The 23821-nt window shown below is 37.9% G+C and overlaps 3 protein-coding genes across 5 annotated transcripts in view; 2 read left to right on the forward strand and 1 right to left on the reverse strand.

The window, feature by feature from the left end:
- The window catches only part of LOC136255767 (uncharacterized), a 54779-nt gene extending 37210 nt beyond the window's left edge, over nt 1-17569 (reverse strand). For both annotated transcript variants that reach the window (XM_066048649.1, XM_066048659.1), the window contains exons 1-4: nt 16986-17569; nt 2640-2722; nt 2341-2584; nt 326-405 (exon numbers count right to left, since the gene is read on the reverse strand). In XM_066048649.1, coding sequence (XP_065904721.1) covers nt 2537-2584; nt 2640-2722; nt 16986-17244 — 390 coding nt within the window. In that variant the 5' untranslated portion in view covers nt 17245-17569 and the 3' untranslated portion in view covers nt 326-405; nt 2341-2536. The remainder of the gene's footprint in view (nt 1-325; nt 406-2340; nt 2585-2639; nt 2723-16985) is intronic.
- LOC136255032 (uncharacterized) overlaps nt 1-23821 on the forward strand; it is a 112602-nt gene that overhangs the window by 64573 nt on the left and 24208 nt on the right. The window contains exons 5-8 of one of the 2 annotated variants that reach the window (XM_066047754.1): nt 22067-22195; nt 22349-22417; nt 23097-23369; nt 23542-23724. In XM_066047754.1, the coding sequence (XP_065903826.1) occupies nt 22067-22195; nt 22349-22417; nt 23097-23369; nt 23542-23724 (654 nt within the window). The remainder of the gene's footprint in view (nt 1-22066; nt 22196-22348; nt 22418-23096; nt 23370-23541; nt 23725-23821) is intronic. The other variant, XM_066047760.1, reaches the window with a different exon arrangement.
- On the forward strand, nt 7070-13073 carry LOC136241611 (uncharacterized). Its single transcript, XM_066032852.1, has 5 exons — nt 7070-7170; nt 7258-7400; nt 7514-7581; nt 12466-12535; nt 12583-13073. The coding sequence occupies exons 1-5, from the start codon at nt 7070-7072 to the stop codon at nt 13071-13073; spliced, it is 873 nt and encodes a 290-aa protein (XP_065888924.1).

A 23821-nucleotide genomic window follows, 5' to 3' on the forward strand; every position in this document is an offset into this window, starting at 1 on the left:
CCACATACAACTCACCCCATAGCATATTCTATGTACGGTTCCAGCGTGCTGCCCAAACGCATCGTCACAAGCACTAATTATGCATGATTAAAACTTGCTCATAAAGGGGTGTGGCAACCATTTCATTTGCAAGCCTTCAGGGGCGTGGCAGTCATTTCGTAACTCATGAACGAAACAGCTGCTACACCTCTTTATTAGCAAATTTTTGCTCATGATGTTGCGTTTGGGTGGTACCATGTGTACTGTACACTGTACCCTTAATGAGAAACTTCACAGACTATTCTGTCATTACACAATATGGCAACATATATACACAGGTTCTTACAGAAGGAATCATCTTCACCATTGGCTATCACTAGCCGCTCATGTGATCTCACTGTTTTTCTTGCTAGTCTTCTAGACCTCCTACAGTATAGTGAATAAATAATCCGTACACCTGTATGTATGTCTGTGTCAGTCTGTATGTGCACAACTTTACAACATGGTGCAGCTAACAACAGGATCCCCTGACTACGTGGTGGAGATCAGGCAGAGTTATGGCTTCCTTATGTTGGCCTTTAACAATAGGACTTACATCATACACACATCGTCATGCTTTATGCAACAAAGAATTAATGCACGGGCTATTGATCGATGTACAAACTTCCATGATTTATAAGGTAAGTCAATGTCAGCAAATTAGTAAAATGGCAACATCACAAGGAATGTATAGTGAAACCTCACTAATTCTACACCTCTATACCACTTACGCATCAAATGACTTTATCTACTTACTGCTTGAAGTCTCTTAGTTTACTAGAGTGGTATATCCCCAGTATATGGAACAGTTAATTGTTTATTCTAGTAGTTTCTCAGTAAACCCGCATTCACTGATGACTTACTGAGAGTTTAAAACTTAGTAAAACAATTAAGTTCCATATACTTAAAGTTACTGACATTTTACTATCAGTATAACTGGGTACAACTACAGTAAAGCAACTTAACAAATTAGTAAACTAAGGACTTTCAAGCAGTGACTGTGATAATCCAACATCCCACTAGTCTTTGATAAAATGTCATGGCCATAGATACTTCATCGTACTGTATTGTATATGCCTGGTTAAGTGTCTAAGTTTGTAGCTGAAGCTTCTAATTTTAGCCTTAACGCAGTGTTTAAAAAAAGTGTATATAACCTGCCTTACCTGTATGTGACCATCTCAGCAAAAACTCGACTTGTTTGTACAATTTTGGAAGTGTTTTTTGTTTTCTCAGCATTATCTGCAGTGGATCACCAAAGTTTCAGCCTTCTGTGGTGAGTAGTTTTGGAAGTACGTATGGTGCTAGACAGTAGGAAGAGCAAGATAATTGATTTGTACAGCAACTATACTAAAAATGAACTACAGGCACTTACATTATAGCAGCCATAACTTCTGTTTGGAGTAGTCTACAATGTTGCAATTTGGCTTAAAATGTTCACCATGGATTAGCACATCAGCCAAGGTACAGTGTTAGCCCTGTAGTCACTTGTGCATATGGAGTGGTTTGGTAGAAGAAATTATGATGATATTGTTTACGTTTAGTGTTTACTGCATCATAAACTAACGTATGTGACACACATAACAGAAATGAAACAAAAGATTTCCAAAGTCTCCATGAGCAGGTTAATAAGATGGTATATAGTTTTAATCAATTTGAGCCTTCCTTCTTCTAGTACTGGCCCAATACAAACATGCATATATGTGACCTGGTCTGCAAAAAGGGGCCTTATAATAGCCTTTTCAACTACATGTACTTGGCTACCTGTAACTTGACTTGTAAATGTGGTATCACCTTGAAATTAGGTCCCCTTATACCCCTAATATGGCGCTATCGCTGGGTGTAGTATGAAAGTGATACATTGAAAACATGAGGAGTTACGATTAGTCAAACTTGACTATTTGGAAAGGCTATAAGACCCCTTTTTGCAGACTGGGTCACATATTTTCTTTGTAGTATGAGTAATTGTATGATTATTTTTAAATTTCGCTTACTCAATAAGCATGCTTGTACGAACAAGTCGGGATATTGCTGAGATAGTCACAAATGTTACAGACATCTCAGATCAATGCTCAGTATAATCTATGTCATATGGACAGATTGTATATCCAGCTACCAAGCATGACAACAGGCATTAATTAAGGCTTGTTTATATATTAGCTAGGAAAGCAATGCTTTGTGCTGAGAAGTCTCTGGGATGCTTTTGGCATGCACAACTGCGTGTCAGAGGGTAATGGTGCATTCCTCTACTGTGAGCAAATGTACACAAATTCACAATGGGACACAATACAAATACAAGTGATAAGTGTACTTCACCACACTGACCTTTTAGTAGCATCACCATTAACCCCTCCTCATCTGGTAGTATTATCTTATAGATCATCACTACAGGAAGGTCCCCCTCAGTGTCCTCCGTATATTGTCCACTCCATAGTCACATCATTTGATGGACCATCCTCCGTTGTGTCATGTGATGTCGTCTTATTGTTGAGTGACCTCCTTGATCTCTTGGGAGTAGGTATCACCTCAGGTTCCTCTCCTCCTCATGGGTAGACTGAGATACATTGGGCTACATGTAGACATTGGAAAGCAATAGCAACAATATATTGTTGTATGTACATTACCAGAAATTGGAACTGTGCTTCTTGAACTTCAGCGGTCTCATTAAAGATATTAACACTAGTACTACCATCATCTCTACTAGTTCCTATAGGAAAATAACATAACATTTCAGTATGTTCTATATCTCTCTTAAACACTACAGTAATTTCTACAGTATCTAAAGGGAACAAAGAGGATTTAGAACAGACAGTTTTACTGCATACATACTTGCCTATTTTACTAACATACGTACATGCATGTTTACTAACAAGTTCTTAGTTACTATATATACAACTGAGATTTATGTTTGTTGACAGCTAGACTGGATAGCATTCAGACAGCAGCTTTATGTATGGACTTTCCTGATTCCTATAAGCTCTGTGAGTGTTTGGTGGCAGACAACTCATGTACATATTTGTGACTGTCTCAACAAAATACCGCCTAGTTTGCACAAGAATGCTTGTGCTGAATAAGGGGAACGCTAATAATGCTTCAGCACAAGCAGCTTAAAAGATACAAGTTGTTTTTTTTTGTTATTAGGAGCAACTTGTACTTAACATGTTTAATAACATGGTCACAGGTGATGTTTACACAATTATCAGGTTACTTTTGTAAACAAGCAGCAATACAATACCACCTGGTATTTATCTGTTCCACAAGTTACTGTTGGGAATGAAAGTTTACAATGCAAATTCGTTACTATCAGTAAACTGAACCTGTTAATAGACACAGTCATGGTAGTGTGTGTTTAATATACCATACATGTTGTTGTATCACAAAACAGTTATATTGAGCATAGTGAATGGTCCTAGTATTATAAGCCAGCTGCTGGGGTTTCTTGTTGGAAAAAACAATTTCAAGATTCTTGTCTGTCACTGTTGTGGGCACTAGAAGAGCCAATGGAAACAGCAGTAATACAGGGGATAGAACAACTGACAGAGAACTATGTTTCACATGCCAACAAAATAGCAGTTATTTGCAGGATACAAGGTTTTTACTACACCATACAAAAGACCAGCTGGCTTGCAAGACCAGTAGGTAACATCATACTTGTCAATGCACCCTTTTCATTGGCTAGCATGTATCAATTAGATTCAAAATAACAAATTATTTAACATATGATCGACTAACTGATGGGGTTACATGCACCCATGAGGAAATTCGGTACTACAAAATCCATTGTACTTCACTATAGTGAGCATCTGAGTAGATTCATATTACCAGCTTGGCCTTGGCTGTATATGTCAATATTATTACTGTTGCTTGAGCTTCTGGTCCAGCTTTTACTTGTCAAGTGCAGACATCACAGCTATACCTTTTTCCTGTGGCATTGTTCTGTTACTGCTAGACTATTTTGCTATACCACATCCCCAAAGTCGAAAACATTATGTGACATTATTTCCAACATTGAAATTTACAGTATATAAACACCTGGATAGTCTGTCAAGTGAGTTTGTTTGTTAAAATTGTGGCTATATGGTGTGGCTTTCCAAGTAGTCACTTCTATACCATCAGTTGACACACTTTTGACTGGGACCAAGAATTTTGATCATCGAAATTTCATTTTGATTACTTGATCTTGCTCTATAACAAAAGAGCCTTGATTCTTGATCGTCAACCGTAAAAAGCCTAGCAAATTCTCATGTTGCTAAAAGTTCACTTTAAAAGGTATTTCATGATCACTTTTGCAGACATTTTGATCGCTGTGCAAAAGCCCCTTGATTGTTTGATTAAATCTTGATCCTGGTTGTAAGTGTTTCAACAGACAGTACAGAAGCGACTGCCCCTTGCTTTCTGATAATGTAGTTCAAAATACATTCTCAAGCCACATAAATACATGTGTAAACATGTTAAAAGCATCTCTGAGCCAATCCATAACTAGTATTTCACAAGAGAATTTAACTGAATAGAAAACACATGTTGCTAGAGCGTTGTTAGACATACCATTAGGGAGAGGAAGCTTCCATAACACGGAGTTAGGATATTACTGTGTATTACTATACTCTAAAAGATGCACATTTTCAGTAGCATTACACAATTAGGCGGTTAACTCATTGGAGTGATCCGAGTGATTGGAGTGATCTGAGTGATTGCAGTGATCGGAGTGATCTGAGTGATTGGAGTGATCTGAGTGATTGCAGCGATCGGAGTGATCTGAGTGATTGGAGTGATCTGAGTGAGTGGAGTGATCTGAGTGATTGGAGTGATCTGAGTGATTGGAGTGATCTGAGTGATCGGAGTGATCCGAGTGATCTGAGTGATCCGAGTGATTGGAGTGATCTGAGTGATTGGAGTGATCTGAGTGATTGGAGTGATCTGAGTGATTGGAGTGATCTGAGCCTTGATTGGGCTGTGCATATCTGTTGCAGGTTAGTTCAAAGTTGTACAGTGTGCATGCATGTATACACCCGTAGGTATATAACTATATGTACCGCTTTACATGGGCAGTTCAAAGGCACCGCAGTGTCATAATTACTGCAGACTGCAGCTAGTGCATTAAAATTTACAATACACTGACCACGGTGCAAGATTTTGTGCAAGTGCCAGCGACTGAGACTGCTGCAACACCTCATCTAATAGGTACAAATATAATTTATTTCATGGTACACTTAAATTCTTTTAAGGCAGTGCTAGGAGGGGAAATTCTCTGGCATTGGTCTCGAGCCTAATACAGCACTCAGCTTCACCTCGAGCTGTATAAGTATCTTACCCACACCCTCATGCTATTTTTACCATATTTCACTTGCTGTGGTGCTTCAACTGGTGGTACTTTAACTAGTACATAATCTTCTAGATCTGTATGAAGTATACCATATAGCAGGTTTTTCAAGGGGAATTTTTTTTTGCAAATTCACTGATAGTCAGCTACCACAAATATTTCCCCCCTTGAATTCACAGATTGATCAAATATGGCATTGTTTAAACATTAATGCACCTTTAGAAGCAAAAATTTTCCATTCAAAATTTTTGAAGGTGGCAATCATGCAGAATACTTTCCCCTCGAAAAAAAACTGCTGTACAGCATATAGCTTTTCCATGTATAAAAATCTCCTTAGAGCGCTTTTATTATAGTTGTCATGTACAATTATTGTATAGCATGGATATGAATCTTCAGATGACACAATGGACGGTACAAAAGATGTTAATGCAAAGGAGACGGCTGCAGAGAAACAATTCATTTGTGAAAATCTAGGAGCTATTGTTGAAGTGCCTGATGACAGTACAGCTGAAGAAGAAATGGGTGTGTACCAATTAAGATATTTGTATGACGAACAAGACAGAGCACATGAAGAAGAAATTGATCTGTACCAGTGGAGATGTTTACGTGAAGAACAAGACAGGGCATATGAAGAAGCCCTGGCGGCTGATCATGCAAAGGTAATAGATTTTATAAAGATATGGAGATTTTACGTATAATAATACATATGCATTACAATCATATACAAGCTAAAAATTCTGTCAGTTAAGTAGTGCTCCTCTGAATTGGTAGGAGGAAGAAAAGAAGGCATCTGAAAGAAGAAGAATAGATGTATTAAATGTCATTGAAACACGCAATGAGGTATGTATGTAACTACATGATTTGTGTAAATGCATGTGTAGCATGCATGCAATGTGTAGTTTTACGAGTTATTTAAAATTTCGTTTTTCTCAATACACATACTTGTGCAAACAACTCAGGTTTTGCTGAAGCTGTCACAAATCTTTGGCCAACTATATGAGGCCATCTGCCTATGCACCACTGATACTCGTGACAAGGCCAGAAACTGCTATTCAAGCTTGCCTTACCACCCAGAAAAGACACCTGTTAAAACCAGCCTCAAGTAGTTTGAATAATGCTGAGGGCCAGATGCTGATGTAGCTATTCATTGATTTAGCCTCTCTGATTGGATCGGTTTTGTATAATAATCTGGTCACAATTGTGTCTGAATGCCTGCCCCATAGATCAATCACTGAGAAGTGAAGGGTCAATTATGCTTCATATTGTGCTGTGTTCAGCTCTGCATTAGTCAAGCTACTACAGAAAATGTGGACCAAAAGACACCTGTCTGGTTGAAGTGATGTCTAGCCATGAAACAACCAAGGTGGTAGCCTTAGCCGTTATCAAGTTACGTTTGTCTGAGTACATAAGTCAGTCAACTAACAGAAAAATTCCACTAATTAAAATTCATGACAATTCATTGGAAGCATTTGGGTAGTGATGAACTGATTAATTGGTAAATAATCGGAAATCGGTTTATCAGTTTAATTTCAGCAATATCAGTATCAGTGTTTATTAGCAGAGTACATGTGAGAACCTTCATGATCTCCATTATCTCTTGAATTTGCTGTGTGATTATAATACATTGCTCTTTTCAGGAGGAGGAAAAGAAAAAGAAAATGAAGCTATGCAAAATGAGGTTCTACATTACTTATAATGTGCATTTATATCTTATATATGTAGCAAATTTACCAAATGCAAAATGACTTTGCTAAAAAGTTTGACAGTTGTCATGAAGCCACAGAACATACTGGGCTACCTGTAACATTCAAATTGACATCTGGTGATGCAATCAGGTTTGTTTTCTCCAAAGACAGTTCTGTTCAGGTTAGAGCAATTGTGTGACATATACAACAGCTAATATATTGTGTTTACAATTACAGGAGGTTTACCAGTATGTGTTTTCAAAGGAGACACACTTCCCCTTTACATTATATATCAGCTTTGAGAAGTGAAATGCCCTTAAAAGATGGCAATGAGCGAGCAGTTGACTACCCTATACAAGGCACTTTGCTGATTGTTCAAAGTATGGGCAGTGAAGATAACAGTCTAGATGATTTTCAAAGTCTACTTTTGGAGGTGTGTATGTGTACACCTGTATTCTTGTATAACTTATTTAAAAAATTATTTAACCTCCAGTTCATTGTAGAGCACTAGTTGATTCTAATGAAGGTGGCCATAATACTTCAGTACAGTCCCATAATCAGGTACGTGTATGGTAACTTGTATGTTATATCCACTTCAGGGGCATATCCAGGATTTTTCCAAGGGGGGTTTCCCGCTGATTCATTTTGAACACTAAAATGCTTCAAAAGTTACTAGATTCATGGTTTCATGAGTAGTTTTTTAATTCCCTTTATGTGTTAAAAATGTCAAGTATTGTTTAGCTATGGCTGGTCAGGTGTTGTAGTGATCAAGCTACATATCCAAATCCTCCAATTAAAACGAAAAACTCAAGATTTATTTACTAAATCACATTCTTTAAGTTATTGATATTGTTCTTTAACACCCATTATAAGATTGCATTCCGTTATGAATGTTCTATTAGAGTAGTTTTGACTGTTCTATTAGAATACACCTGACTGTTCTATTAGAGTATCTTGATCTTTAAAACGGTTTTTCAATTCACATCCTTGTTCTTCTTTAATCTTTTGAGGAATCAATGTAAGTTTCCTGTTACAATGTAATCAATGTAAGCTATATAGTCCAGTCATTTTATGGTTCAACCTTTAACTAATTGCAACACAAATGGTTTCAACAGTTTCTAGCACAGAAAAATGTGCTCTATAACATATCAAAAGTCCCGGAAAATCCCATAAGGGGAAAGTGACCTTTTGCATGACCTTTGTTGCCATTTTTAGCAAAAAATTTGGATTTGTGCTTCTATTTCAGCTATACATTATCCAAACTATTTATATTTGGTATCAAATGATTGCTCTCACTATAAGGAACAAGATGACACTTGTTTGGTATCCATAGCTTAATCTGTTCTAAAGTTATCATCATTTTACCGGACAAAACTAATATTATTTAGTCCCGCCCATGCACTTAATTAAATTTTGGTTTAAGCTATTTATTGCTTGTCTAATGTTAGTTTTCCCATGGCAAGGGACTATTTTCATAACAGAGGGTCATAATGAAGACTAGAAGATGCATGTGTTACCATGGAAACCGAGAAATAGCATAGCTTTATATACAATTTGGTTGTTTTTATTCTCCATTGTCATGAAGATGGATTTAATTGTTTACAACTCGAAACCTGACATTGTACAAGTTAAGTTAGGTACATATACACAATGACACACGTTAACCATGGCCATGGTAAGGGATAATCTATTCCCTTGTGTATATAAATGGTAAGTTTCGCTTTCATTCAGTGTTGGTATCTGTATCATCTTCTTCATGGATTGAGGTGTCTGAGTTAATTGGTGCAGCCTGTTCCCTTGCAGTTGCCACAAACAGAAGAGCATTTCACCTTGTATTTCTTACAAGTGTATCTCATGCTGCTGCAGTCAGTGTGACAGTTACATCTAATCATTTTCAACAGCTCATCTGGAGCAGGTGATAAATCAGTTAGCACAGGCATCAGTTTACCATCATAGTCTTTCTACCCCCATGCAGTTGGCTGCATTTCACTGGCATCACCTTTCCACTCTTGTGTTTGGAATAATTATACATGGAAACTGTGATATTTAGCAGCAGCTGAAGTAGGTGGCAAAGTTTGTGGAAGAACAACTGTAGTGTTTTTAGCTACCTATTCACAAAAACGCTTGTATTGGAGAGAGTTTAATCCTTCCTTTGGACTTCCACTGTATAAATCCACTAGTGCTTGCTCTCCTGCAGCCATGATGTAATCTGGTGTAGATGCTACTGCGCTGAACACTTTGGCCTGCATTTGAAAGTATTTACTGGACTTCACCTTTCCCAATGTCATATAGCTGTGGTGTTGTGCCACATCCAAGTATTACATGTAGGAAGAGAATGTTGTATATAGCATATTTCAAAGCCAAGTTTCTCTTTGACAGCAGTTATGTTCCACAGTCTGGGTTTCATAGTGGCTTTTTTGGCTCTGATTTGAAAAATGTGTTTTGTGATTCCAAGCAGGCATGATAACACAACAATACAAGAAGATCGGTGTCATCACCAACTAGCACAGTGTCTGCTACTCTGGCTAATTCTACTGCTTTTTTGTAATGTACAATCATCACATCAGCATCTCCTGAAGCATGGTATACTTTACAATTTCTTTCCAAGAAGCAGCTAAGCATATTAATGAACTGCTACTTGTTGGTGCTGGTCAATAAAAAAGTACCCTTCTTCATGTTCAGCTTCGTATCTTTGGTAAATGACACAGCCACTCCGGAGTACTCTTTGGCCCTCCTCGGATGTACCATATCTTTTGTTGATGACCTCTCACATGTCATTCACCAAAGATATGAAGCTGAACATGAAGAAGGGTACTTTTTTGAACAGCACCAACAAGTAGCAGTTCATTAATATGCTTAGCTGCTTCTTGGAAAGAAATTGTAAAGTGTACCATGCTTCAGGAGTTGCTGATGTGATGATTGTCAAAAAGCAGTAGAATTAGCCAGAGTAGCAGACACTGTGCTAGTTGGTGATGACACCGATCTTCTTGTATTGTTGTGCTATCATGCCTGCTTGGAATCACACAACATATTTTTCAAACTAGAGCCACTATGAAACCTAGGGTGTGGAACACAACTGCTGTCAAAGAGGAACTTGGCTTTGAAATGTGCTACAATGTTCTCTTCCTGCATACAATACTTGGATGAGACACAACACCACAGCTATATGACATTGGGAAAGGTGAAGTCCAGTAAATACTTTCAAATGCAGGCCAAAGTGTTCAGTGCAATAGTATCTACACCAAATTACATCGTGGCTGCAGGAGAGCAAGCACTAGTGGATTTATACAGTGGAAGTCCAAAGGAAGGATTAAACTCTCTCCAATACAAGCGTTTTTGTGAATAGGTAGCTAAAAACACTACAGTTGTTCTTCCACAAACTTTGCCACCTACTTCAGCTGCTGTTAAATATCATAGTTTCCGTGTATAATTTCAAACACAAGAGTGGAAAGGTGATGCCAGTGAAATGCAGCCAACTGCATGGGGGTAGAAAGACTATGATGGTAAACTGATGCCTGTGCTAACTGATTTATCACCTGCTCCAGATGAGCTGTTGAAAATGATTAGATGTAACTGTCACACTGACTGCAGCAGCATGAGATACACTTGTAAGAAATACAAGGTGAAATGCTCTTCTGTTTGTGGCAACTGCAAGGGAACAGGCTGCACCAATTAACTCAGACACCTCAATCCATGAAGAAGATGATACAGATACCAACACTGAATGAAAGCGAAACTTACCATTTATATACACAAGGGAATAGATTATCCCTTACCATGGCCATGGTTAACGTGTGTCATTGTGTATATGTACCTAACTTAACTTGTACAATGTCAGGTTTCGAGTTGTAAACAATTAAATCCATCTTCATGACAATGGAGAATAAAAACAACCAAATTGTATATAAAGCTATGCTATTTCTCGGTTTCCATGGTAACACATGCACCTTCTAGTCTTCATTATGACCCTCTATTATGAAAATAGTCCCTTGCCATGGGAAAACTAACATTAGACAAGCAATAAATAGCTTAAACCAAAGTGCGTGGGCGGGACTAAATAATATTAGTTTTGTCCGGTAAAATGATGATAACTTTAGAACAGATTAAGCTATGGATACCAAACAAGTGTCATCTTGTTCCTTATAGTGAGAGCAATCATTTGATACCAAATATAAATAGTTTGGATAATGTATAGCTGAAATAGAAGCACAAATACTAATTTTTTTGCTAAAAATGGCAAAAAAGGTCATGCAAAAGGTCACTTTCCCCTTATGGGATTTTCCGGGACTTTTGATATGTTATAGAGCACATTTTTCTGTGCTAGAAACTGTTGAAACCATTTGTGTTGCAATTAGTTAAAGGTTGACCCCTTTTTTTTCATAAAATGACTGGACTAATACCCATGTTCCCATTAATTTTATTCTGTGTTGCCAAACTGATATACCCGCTGCAAGCCTACAAGTTTAAAACTTCAGAAGAGTTTCTGGAACCCCAGGAAACCCCCCTAAATATACCCCTACACGTATCTTATGGCAAGTCCCAATTGTGACTGATTCAGCAAATACCTGACTTGTTTGCACAGCATGTGTATTGAGAAAATCGAAAATTTTAAAAAATCATAAAATTAATGCATGCTATAAAGAAAAATATGCAAGCTTTAATTGGGCAGAGAAGGAAGACTCAAATCGAGTAAAACTATACACCATTTTATTTGCCTGCTCATGTAGAGTTCGAAAATCTTCGTTTTGTTTCTGTAGCCCCAACAGAATGCATGTCACATGTGTTTGTTTACAATATGGGAAGATTGTCATCTTTTGTCAATTAAACTACTTTCATACCCATATTGGTAAGTGACTGCTGGGCTAACACCATACCTTGGTTGATTTGCTAATTCATGGTGAACATTTTAAGTCAAATTACAATGTTGTAGTCTAATGCAAACGGAAGTTATGGCTGTGAATGTAAGCGTCTGTAGTTTATTTTCAGTATAGTTGCTGTACAAATCGATTATCTTGCTCTTCTTACTGTCTAGTGTTATAATTCCAAAACTACTCACCACTTTGGTGATCCATTCCTGGATACTGCAGATAACACTGAAAAATGTTTTGGAAATTGTGCGAACAAGTCAGGTTTTTGCTGAGATGGTCACAATTGTTACAATTAGTTGCACAAAACATGTGGATTTTGTGTGGTGGTTACTCAACCTGTGTTGTCAATGTTAAATTAGTTCAAAATTTTGTTTTGAGATCAAAAGATGAATGACCTCCAGTGACCTCCACTGTGCCAACTCCAGAAATGGTACAGATTCACAGGTTATCTATGAACACACATCAAATTCCTTCAGTGCACAGCATCAGCTATACCTATGCTGAAATTTTAACAAGTATATACAGTAATGCTGTACCTAAAGCAGTTAAGTGTATTAATATTTTTTGCACTCTGTAGATTGTGATTCCGGTTTCCACTGGTGATAGTATAAATGTAGAAAGGTCCAGCGATGAAGAAGTGGTTGAAGGTGAGTTGCTGAAGCTTATACTGACCTTGACCACTGGTTTATTGTAGATTTTGAAGAGAAACGATTGGCATACATGTCGATTATAAAAGCAAGCTCCAGGCAAAAGCATATTGTAAACAGATTTACAATTTTTGAAGATGTGATCAAGATGTACAAAGAAGAAGGAGTGGTCATGGAATTTCCCACATTCATCCAATTTGAAGATGAACTGGCCATAGACGCGGGTGGAGTTACACGTGAAATGTTTTCTGCTTTTTGGGAGAAGGCGTACAGTTTGCTGTGTGATGGAGCTAATGTCGTAGTGCCACTTATTCATCCTCAGACAGACATGGCTATCTTACCTGTTATAGGAAAGGTAATTTCTCATGGATATTTAGCTAGTGGGTATCTGCCAGCACACATTGCCATGCCATCACTAATTGGCATTCTTCTTGGTGCATGCCTAGATTTGCCACATAATGTTTTGCTAGATGTATTATTGGACTATGGTGCAGGAAGTCATAAACCCCCGCGAATACATCTCGACTTCACTGATTAATAATGTTTTGATGCTATATAGTATGCACTTGAAATTTGGACTGCAGAATCCCTGTATATCCCTGTATATCCCTGTATATTGATCATTTTTGGACATAAAAGGCTTTTATTTCTGAAATGATTGAAGACTATTGTTGGTAAATCAATAACAATGTCATGTTTTAACAATTTTAAAATTTCTGATGTAAAAGTACTGAGATCTTACTAGCTATTATGCCGGTCAATGGTACTGATACCCCCAACAAAATGGTAAGACAGAATTTTGATTTATGGTTGTTCTGGTGATTTATTCAAGTTTTTGGTAAAATCGAGTCGTTTTCTTCAAAATTAAATTTCTCACCAGTGGATACTTCAATAACTCTACAAATTGGTATACATGGAGATTAGATAATATATAAAAATTCCCTAAGACAGTTTTTTATAGTATTAAAAATGATGGATTTAGGTTGTTATGGACAACTGTGTGTAAATGACGCAGTCCATCTTTATTATCTGCTTCTGTATTTTAGCACCTAAATGTTATCCCAATAAGGTTTGTAACATTTCTGATCTTTTAGGATGATTATCTGAAACTGTAGACTGTCACAGAGTGTTTAAGTGTCAACTATGTGATGTTAAAATGTGTCATTAAAAGGCAGAAATTTAAGTGTCGGAAAAGTCGTAATTACTTTTTGGCCTTACATGGGAAGCCAAGTTAATCCACTTAGAAATCATGTTTGCATCACTCAAGTCAAGATATGTGCCTTCTGTGTCAACAATCAAATCAAGAGATTATAGGTAATTAGTTATACGCACTAACTACTGGCAACGTCAGAAATAGAGCTGGTAATGTCATTAACAGTAGCTAGCTATGTGTTGTTAACTGCTATCAGTAATTCTATTTGCTTTGCTTATTATTCCATGTTTAATTGCTTCATTATCATTGAATCTTCTATTATACTACATGTTTAGCTCATAGTCCTAAAATATTACATTTCAATCTTCTGTCAAGTGTATGCAAGGCACTAAATAGAATAGCATATTCTATTTCAATTCATAGACAAAAACGAATTATAGCAAGTCTGTTTTGGACTTCTCAACACAATTACAGTAGAATGGAATCATTATCAATAAGGCTGGCTGCCTTCTGAAAATGTTCTAAAATACAAAATTGTTTTTTGCTATGGTAACGATGATGTAATTTATGATTGTGACCTAGCTGATGACCTTTTACTTTATGCCATCTTGTGCATTTTTAGGTGCTGAGTTCAAATCTGTTTTTAGTTTTTTGATATGAGCAATTATTTGAAAGTTATGGATGAAAGTTTATATGGGGGTTTATCATAGTATGACTTCCTGCACTATATGTTAGTAGTAACGAGCGAAGAAAACTCCAGTCAGCCTTGACATACAGTGAGATTGAAAGCAAGTTTCCTGAACTCTTGAGGGTGAACTTATCTCGATTCTCTCTCGCTTGGGTTGTCATGTTATGCCAACTCCAAAGAATATAGCTAAGCTTATGATAGGAGTAGCAAAGTATGAATTTTGTTGCAAACCAGCAGCTACTATTGGCTTAATATAGGCATCCCAGAAGAGCACAAGAAATTCTGGAAGGATTTAGGTGTTAATGGCATTGCTCATTTGTACAACAATTTGACAGTCACTAATAACAAAATTCTTGCTTTGCTTTGCTACAATTGCAAAAGTCCAGTAGAAGAAAGAATAAAGGATACTTGACAACCTTGATAGGTAATTTGGGAGCAGATGGCTTATGAAAGTTTTTACGATTTGTTACTGGTAGCTCTGTAGCAATACACTCACAGATTGATGTGACTTTTACTACATTAAGACAGTTTCCATTTGCTGGCACATGTGGATATACTTTGGAGCTGCCAACTTACTTCCCTAACTATGACAAATTTTGTGAAATGTGGCTTTCAGTACTGCAGGGGACAGGAGATGAATGGAAATGGCAGATGAATGCTCCATAGTGCTGCAGATATAAAACACGTTTGCCTTTTAATAAATTACTGTTGATTTTTACACATGTCATAATACATGATTAATAATATTTATTATTGCTTTAACAAATATCGTTGCTTTCTTTGTTACTGACAAACGGTTTAATAAACCATATTTCAAAACTTTGTAAATTATTAAGAAATCGTACAGTGTTTTCATATATATCTATACCATATTCATTTGATTGTTGTAGAGGGTCAATGACTAGTTTTAGAGAAGTTAGATCTGCATCATTGATGTTGTATGCACACTCAGGCACTTCTATTCCATTTTCATCATTTTGTGAGGGGATTGGGGCATTGTAGTCAATGCCATAGGCTGATTCAACATCTTCAAACAAATCTAATGCTGTGAGCCCAGAATTACGAAGTAGCAGCAATCCAGAACTAAAAAGTTGCTGTGGTGATTTATTGTGAGCAGTGCGAATAGGATGATGATTCCATGAATTAACAAATTGTGTAAGGGAATTATTGATGCGTGGGAGGAAAACATAGTGGAGTGCAAATAGATGCTTTTCATCCATGGGATTTAATAAATCATGTTGTTCCATGAAATAGAAAAGTCTGTAAAACAAACTAGTTACACACTTGTGCATGTCTCTCCACAGCCGCTCTATACGCTGGTTGTGGACTGAAGCACCAACAATCATACTGTTGCGCTCAGCCCCTCTGTTTTCTATCATATGCTGTGCAACAAGTAAATTTTCACCACCCTGGTCAGATCGTACCCGTGAGGGCTAATGGTATTTCTGTACAGCTTCAAGAAAACTGTCATAAACTGTACTTGCTTTGATATTTCCAGCACATTTTAGGTAGATGATAAGTCTACTGTAGCCATCAATTGCTCCATGTGTTACCAGACGCCATCTAATTACTTTGTGATGAGATTTCTGTATTAAAAAGTTGGGAGGTATATTTGCAAATACTCTATAATCTTCCATACAATTCACACAAACATATTTATACAGCATATAATTATAATGGCTAGCTCTTTAAACACTAATAATAGTTTTGTGATACAGGGCTCAGTACAGGCATGTAAAACATAGTATACAGGCCACAACTGCTGACCCATATGACGTGCTGACCTATAGCAATACAGCAAATGTGATCCACAGTTTAATTAGCTTGAAGTCAATAGTCTCATAATCATAACAAGTGCTATGTTTTATTTACTTAGTGTGGATACATAACAGACAAACTCTTACACAAGTCATGTAATCAGTGATTATAAGCTAGTGAATGTGGCTCTAGGTGTAAGCCCACAGTAGCACTAAAACATTCTCTATAACTAAGCGTGGCTTTGTGTATACCTATACAGGCAGGAACATACTGGTACAGGCGTGGCTATGCATAACACATAATTATGTCTACAGTAGCAGCACACATTCCCACTGATAATGAGTGCAGCCTACAAAAGGTGTTCTACTATGACATGTACCATAATTCACTTTATTTTTATGCAAAAATATTTGTGATAAAAATTTTTCATGTAAAATATTTTCATATGATTTACGTAAATGACTGCTCTATTAGAGTAGTTCGATCTTGTATAAAAGTTTTGTGCAAAAAAATTTCATGCAAATTTTGTATAAGAAAATAAAGCAAATTACGGTACTTTGTATTCATGATAAATTTCACATAGCTATGCATGAGACCCAGATAATGGGTCAGATGATTGACTTGCATGACCCAAACAAGATGTGATTTGAATAACCTCACCCAGTGTATTTTTACTGTCATTGGTGGCTGAGTGCAGTGTATAAGCAATTTTGAAAGTTATTTATTGACTATAGTTTGAGCAGACTAAAGAGTTGGTATTCTGAGTCATGTGAGCCATGTAGCTTAACAAATCTAGACAGTTTCTACCTTGTCATGGACTCTATTACATGCATTTACAGTACCAATCATACCTATATGCCACAAAGAGTTTGGGGCTGCAACAGAGTACACTTGTCTTCTAGTTATCCCTTCTGGCCATCTCATTGCTGCACTTAAAGGATCCTGTGATCTCAAAGCAGACCGGATCCTTGCTCTAGTGACCTTGTATCCACCAGCTCGTAGTGTACCCATTGCCATTGACTCTCCCACATCTGGATTATCTTGTCGTAGCTGTCTTAGTAATAAAGATAAATCTTGGTCTGATAACTGCACTGTAGGATCAAGAGTCATACCAAATTCAATCCTTCTCCTGTTGCAGAACCATTATTATGTTTATAACAATGCTAATTTACCTGTAAAGTGTTGTTCCGGATATACCCAAAAGTAAAGCAATGTCATTCCACTTGAAAGATAGTGAAACCAGGTGCTCAAGTTGGGCTTGGTCAACATCAAATTTCGGTCAACCACGTCTGTGTGTGTGCTGGACAGGTACATGGTACACAGAATGATGAGTATTTGAATCTAATATCATTTGATACTCTTTCCATTCATCCAGTAATGATCGCAACAACTCTATCAGCTGATCAACATACTGCTGGTATTCTGCAATGCTATACCATCTGCTATAGAAGACAGACCATTTGCAATTGACTGACACGACTGAATTGATAGTTCTAATCTTTCAATCATGTGATCACAATAATTTGCATTACAGACACCATAATGTCTTTCCGTTGTAGTAACCATTGCAGCTACTTCCTGAAAAAAACTTCTCCATCTATCCAGAGACATTAGTTAACTACTCAGGAAAACACGACCTGGCGTAAATCCCAAACACATGATCGTCAGCCACAGCTCACGAAACTCGCAATCTTGGAAACGTTGTACTGAAGCCTAGAACGTGACGTTGTAAGCTTAGAACGTGACGTTGTGTAAGCTTAGAACGTGACGTTGTAAGCTCTTAGAACGTGATGTTTTAAGCTAGTCTCGCGTGCCAGACGGTTTGTGTGGGGGCGGCAAATAAACCCCCACACAAACCGTCTGGCACGCGAGACTAGTTTTAAGCTTAGAACGTGACGTTTTAAACACGTAATTTTGAAACAGCCATACGCGCGCCAAGACCAGCACTTGCAGCTGACCTGCCAAGAGTACTGGTATGCTTTACTTGCTAGTCGAGCTAGAGCTCGAGGTAAAACTGAGCTAGAGTTGAGCAAAATACAGCCTGTACATCACGTGACTTTTAAATAGGTTGTGATAACATCAATCTACCACCACATTACTCATGGGATAATTTTAGGGGATTCCCCAACTATGTTCTCAGAGACTCGCTGTGTCAGTACACAACACGTTCCGTATTGTTAAATATACTCGCGATGTAATGTTGTGATAATCGTTACGTTTTGTTCCTGATCAGTGATGCCAGCCAGTGGTAATTCTTATGGAGCGAAGCTAGTCAATTTTATGTTGAACAAAGAAAAAGGTGAGCGGCACGTCATGTTACAGTAGTAGAACCCGAAGACCTCTTGCTAAGGGCATCTTTTATTATTATTATTATTGGTAATACTGTGCAGACCTCTACTAGAGTATAGTGCACAGGTCACAACATACATATAAGTATACAAATAATTGCTAGTTTTTGTTTGAACTGATCAATATCATTGGAGTCAATCACATTTTGGGGTAGATCATTCCAGATTTTGATTGCCGAAGGGAAAAAGGAGTACATATAAGAATCAATCCGTGTCATTGGTTGCATAAATCTCATATTATGACCTCTGGTACTATGTACAGTGGATATGGGTGTCAGAAACGGATTTGCTGGGATATCAACAAGGTGGTTAATTATTTTAAACATCATTATGGCTTTCAGTTCATCTCTGCATCGCGCAAGTGTAGGCCAATTAAGGTCTGTAAGCATTTGTGTGACACTAACGTAACGGGAGTAGTTACTGGTCACAAATCTAGCTGCTTGTCGTTGTGTTCTCTCAATCATATCAATATCCCTCTTAGTATGAGGTGCCCAGACCAGTGTTGAAACCGGGTCGGGTCAACCGGGTCACATTTTCTCCGGGTCATCCGGGTCCGACCCGGTTTACAAATTATCCGGGTCTAACGCGGATTGGATCACGTGAGAAATGAAATTGTTTGTTTGACGATGTGGAAACTTATAAACGCTATCGTGTAGCTCTTTCGTGAGCCACACCCACTTATCGCGTTACCAACATACGCTCAGCCATGCCCATTTATTAGTAAGTGCAGCATGTAGCACGAAACTGAGGGTATCTATGATGAGGGGTAGCTATTGTCAGTAGGTGATGACCTTTTTTTTTTTTTTGGTCTTCAACCTACAGCTAGGCTCAAGTTGCAATTCCAAAGTGGAACCCCCCTTTTTAAAAGTCTGGATCCGCTCCTGTTTACTCAACACGAATCGAACGTTCAAAACATAGTCTCGCTCGCTCGAGACTAGCCGAAACATAGCTCTTATCGCATGCCTCGGCTTTAATTAATCCGGGTCAAATCCGGGTCAGTGGGTCATCCGGGTCAGCAGTAGTGACCCGGTTTCAACACTGGCCCAGACAACAGCTGCATACTCTATACTCTATCTTTTAGTCTAAAGTTTAACGTTCAACTCAATGGACAATTATTCATCGTAAATTCTTACGTACGTTGCTAAATACGTAAATACAGCTAGCGATCAGTCTGATCATGATGCTCTTTATATTTTTTTCTGTAAATCTAAAGCTCTTGCAGGAATAATATTAGACTATATGGCCATTAAGAGCCATTCTTACCTACTAGACAGAGACGGAAGAAGGTGAAAGGATTGGGAGGGCTCAAATTTTATCAGTTGAGTTGACTGATGGAAGCTGGAGGCTTTTTCATGGTTTGCAGTGATTACAGCAGTGTGCAAAGCACACTCAGCATGCTCCTTTTTGGGGGTCTAGGGGCATGCCCTCCCAGAAACATTTCGAAAAATAGGTGCTACAATATTGAATCTAGTGGCACTTTTGCACAAGTATTGTAAATTGAATCTTCAGGTACAGCATATGCACAATGAATCCTTCCACTACATAAGGCCACCCCAATTGGTATACCGGTTTCTGCCCCCCCTGCCTGCATCAAATCTCTTGATAAGTCATTATTGTTATTATTACAAGTTTGCTGCTCATTACACATGCACATTATCTACTTATAGTCTATCCCGCTTATTCGCACATGTTTCATTGCTTTCTGGTAAGTGTTATTGTTGCTAATTGTAAGTGCAACCGCAGTACATGGCTTTTAAAGTTTGTTTTTAGAATCCATTTAGTTCGTATTTTGTGATTGGTGTCAAAATGTGTCAGCATTTGTAGGTTTTACTTTGTTGTATATAAAGATTTCATGCTAGTGCATGTATTATAGTCATGTAGCTGTATCCAGTAGAGTTTTAATATAGTGATTTTAACAGTATAATAATAATGATGTAATGATGAAATTTGCCTGCCCGCATGTCCCTTTCAGTGTGAGCAGGACCAGAAACACCGGTATACCAATTGGAATGGCCTAATGTAGCTATATTTTAGAAACAACAATGATATTTAATCACGTGTGATGCCACGGAAGGTACATAATTATTGGGGGAGTGCTGTCCCTTTCATTTGAAAGTTTGGGTGCTTCAGCCCCTCTAGCCACCCCCCCTTGCACCTCCACTGTCGGAGCAGTATGACAATAAACCTTATCCACAATTACATCATAATGCAAAAATGGCAAAGAGAGTGGGGGTACTTTGTACAGAGAGCCATTGGAAGGGATAACATTTTGAGATATTTCCTAGAAGAAAGCTTTGGTGAGACTTGTATGTAATCTTTCTATGTAGGAGCATGTATTTTCATGCTATTCGAAAATTGCTAGGCTGGTTATGGTTTTCAAAAGCAGACCTAGGACTTTTCGAGAAGTGCGAAAATGTGTGTCCTTACATAGGAATATATAGTTAATAATAAGTCTTACCAGAGTTTCACCTGCTTTCTTCACAGAGAACAGCTCAAAACGTTATCCCTTCCAATGGCTCTGTTTACAAAGTAGCCCCACCATTTTGTGTTATGACATAATTGCGGATAAGGCTTATAAGCTACCTACATACATATAGGGGGGAAAGCTGAATTACAATAGAGAATATGCTGTTTAAGTCCTTTGCACTGAGAGCATATAAATGTATTATATGTAGGTACAATTAACAGGTTGTACAAGTGACTTAGTATAAGGCTGGCATGTGACTCACTGTGTATTAATGATTCCAAAAAAGCAAGTTGTTATCAAGTGAATATTATTCGAGTAATATTCAAGCAGCTTGTGGCTAACACATGTACAGGTCTATTTTGGGCCTATAGTATGCAGTCAGAAAGCCATGTGGTTAGAGGGCTCTATAGTAAAGTATTCTGTGCAGTGTATGGTACACCTTTCCTTTTCTTTTCCACAGCGTTCACTCCATTCCGATCATGTTACTACTTGTTGTATCAGTGTTTGGTCCCTAACCCCAGGGAGGGGTTATCCCTGTTAGTTCAACACTGTAGTGTTCCTGATGACTTTGAGAGGACCATCTTGTCTGGGGGAATACCCAGATTGAGTAATCAAGGAGTATTAAATTATCTGCTCATTATACTGAGAAGGGACAAAGACTTTGTGAAGTTTTGGAATGTAGTGAAGTTACTAATTGATCAACCTGAGCTGAGGAAAGCTGTGGAGAGGATACAAAAAGGTTATAGAATGAATAAGTCTTGGTAGTATGCCTGTTTGTCTCTGTGTGTAATATATCGTAGTGTGCATGACTATTTATACATACAGGCAATTGCTTCATTTGATTGAGTGGTCTGCCTGGTATGTCTATCCGAAGCCTGAGACCTGTGTGTATTCTTACATAATATCAAGAGTATACTCTTGATAATACATATAGTACATACATACACCTGAAGAGTACCATAGATGTATGGCTGTACACAGGTGTTTATCAACTATCCAAAACACCAACACCACTACACCATCCCATCAGTGATGAGTTAGAGATTGTATTCCCATTAGAAGAAGGTGAGGTACTCAGTACCACTGTACGCGTCTTATGCTTACATTACATTCTCAGGAGCACCATCACTGGTTGGATATGAAGATGATTGTTGTATTAGTTATACAGTGACTATAGTGGATGTTCGTAGTTGTACTAGGTGTACCAGGGTATCTGTAGGTGATCCGCTTCCTCATGAACAACAAGGTAGTCTACTGTACATGTTGTAGCTATGTATCAGCAAAGTTATTTATATACAATACATACATACCTATACATGTATGATTACATCATATATATGCTTGTGCGTATGTGTGTATACTTTGTGGGTTGAGTTGATGTTGTGTTTTCAATTCTTAGAACCTAAACTAAGTGAGGAACTATTGCAATCACTGCCTTTAGCACAGCAGATGTTACTTGCAAATAGTGGTAAGTGTGTGTGTGTGTGTGTGTACATGCATACGTGCGTGCAGTGGCATAATTAGACTTGTACCGACACCAGGGCCCAGTCCAATAAGTTGAAGTTGTATTCACAAGTAAAGCTATTACAGTAGTGGAATTATCGAAACGATGATTATTTCTAGAGGCGCTTATACCGATAACCTGTTAGTTTGAAGTGATTTCACTGTAATATAGTTGTTTTGCAGCCAAAAATGTGTGCTGTTGTCAAGGTCTCGATCGATTATTCGGTGAAATAGTATTTTTCTACTACTCTATTGCTAATTTCATGGGCATGACTTGATTGCTGACACCCGGGCCTGGGCCCGGGTAGGCCCGGGTTTAGTTACGCCACTGCGTGAGTGTGTGCTTGGGTGTGTGCATGCTGAAATGATGTACGTCTGCATTCAGTCAAATTTTCTTGTCATGATTCTGATTTCCTGGATTTACACATTTTAACTTTCAATTGTGGAATATATTATATACATGTTGCTGGAGGATCAGATTACTACTGTATCTGGTGTTTTTAGTGTCTTAAGCATTAAGATTTCTGTATTAATAAGCTTAAGCCTTCTCACGATTACCTACTACTCCAATTCCAATAAAATAATGCATATCTAGTGTGTATGTGTACCTAAATGTAGTGGAAGGTCATACATCAATTCTCTAGATTTCACAGAGCTCCAGTCTCACTATAGTGTACTAGTGAGGAGCATGCCAGATGACTACATGAATACTGTGAACCGGTTGGAACGTCACCTCACTGGGGATCATATTGGGAGTATACTAGAGTGTGTCAGTGTGTTCACTGCCAACCAGAGAATACTGGACTGTCTCATTGAACAGTTAAATGACAAGGAAGATGTGTTGGACTTGTGTGGCTGGTTGAGTCGCATCGATGATGCTCCGTTGTTGACTACAGCTATAGAGGACCTTAAGAAAGGTACGCTAGTTTACAATAGTAGTCTTGCACAGTTCAAGTGCAAATTGTAGTCACATAATACCAGACGAACATCTCCCATACCAAAGTTTGCTAAATATTAATGTATAAGTAACAAAGAAATTGTTGTGTTGTTTCACAAATAAATATATGTTCCACTTCATCCTGCACACAGACATAATATCATCACTCAAGTCAGGTGATAATCCTGCTGGTAATGGTGGTAGTGTGGACACCTCTCGTAGACTCAATGACCTCTCAAACTCCACCTCATCAGTTGTATCTGTCGATAGAAGGTTGAGAGATGAAGAACCAGAAATATTTGGTAAACTGGCACCTGATCAGTATGGACCCAAAGGTATGAGAGTGTTCTGTACATTGTGCATACATACGTACAGGGTATGTATAATTATATAGGTTTTTCACTGCCCGACACACTCACATATACACTCTTG

The sequence above is a fragment of the Dysidea avara genome, chromosome 1 (genome assembly GCF_963678975.1).
Source record: "Dysidea avara chromosome 1, odDysAvar1.4, whole genome shotgun sequence".
In the NCBI taxonomy this organism is placed as follows: Eukaryota; Metazoa; Porifera; class Demospongiae; order Dictyoceratida; family Dysideidae; genus Dysidea; species Dysidea avara.

Coding starts and splice junctions, on each gene's coding strand:
- LOC136241611 (XM_066032852.1), top strand. CDS start 7,070: ATGCAAAATGACTTTGCTAAAAAGTTTGACAGTTGTCATGAAGCCACA. Junction 7,171..7,257: donor ACATCTGGTGATGCAATCAG/GTTTGTTTTCTC, acceptor TTACAATTACAG/GAGGTTTACCAGTATGTGTT. Junction 7,401..7,513: donor CACTTTGCTGATTGTTCAAA/GTATGGGCAGTG, acceptor TTTAACCTCCAG/TTCATTGTAGAGCACTAGTT.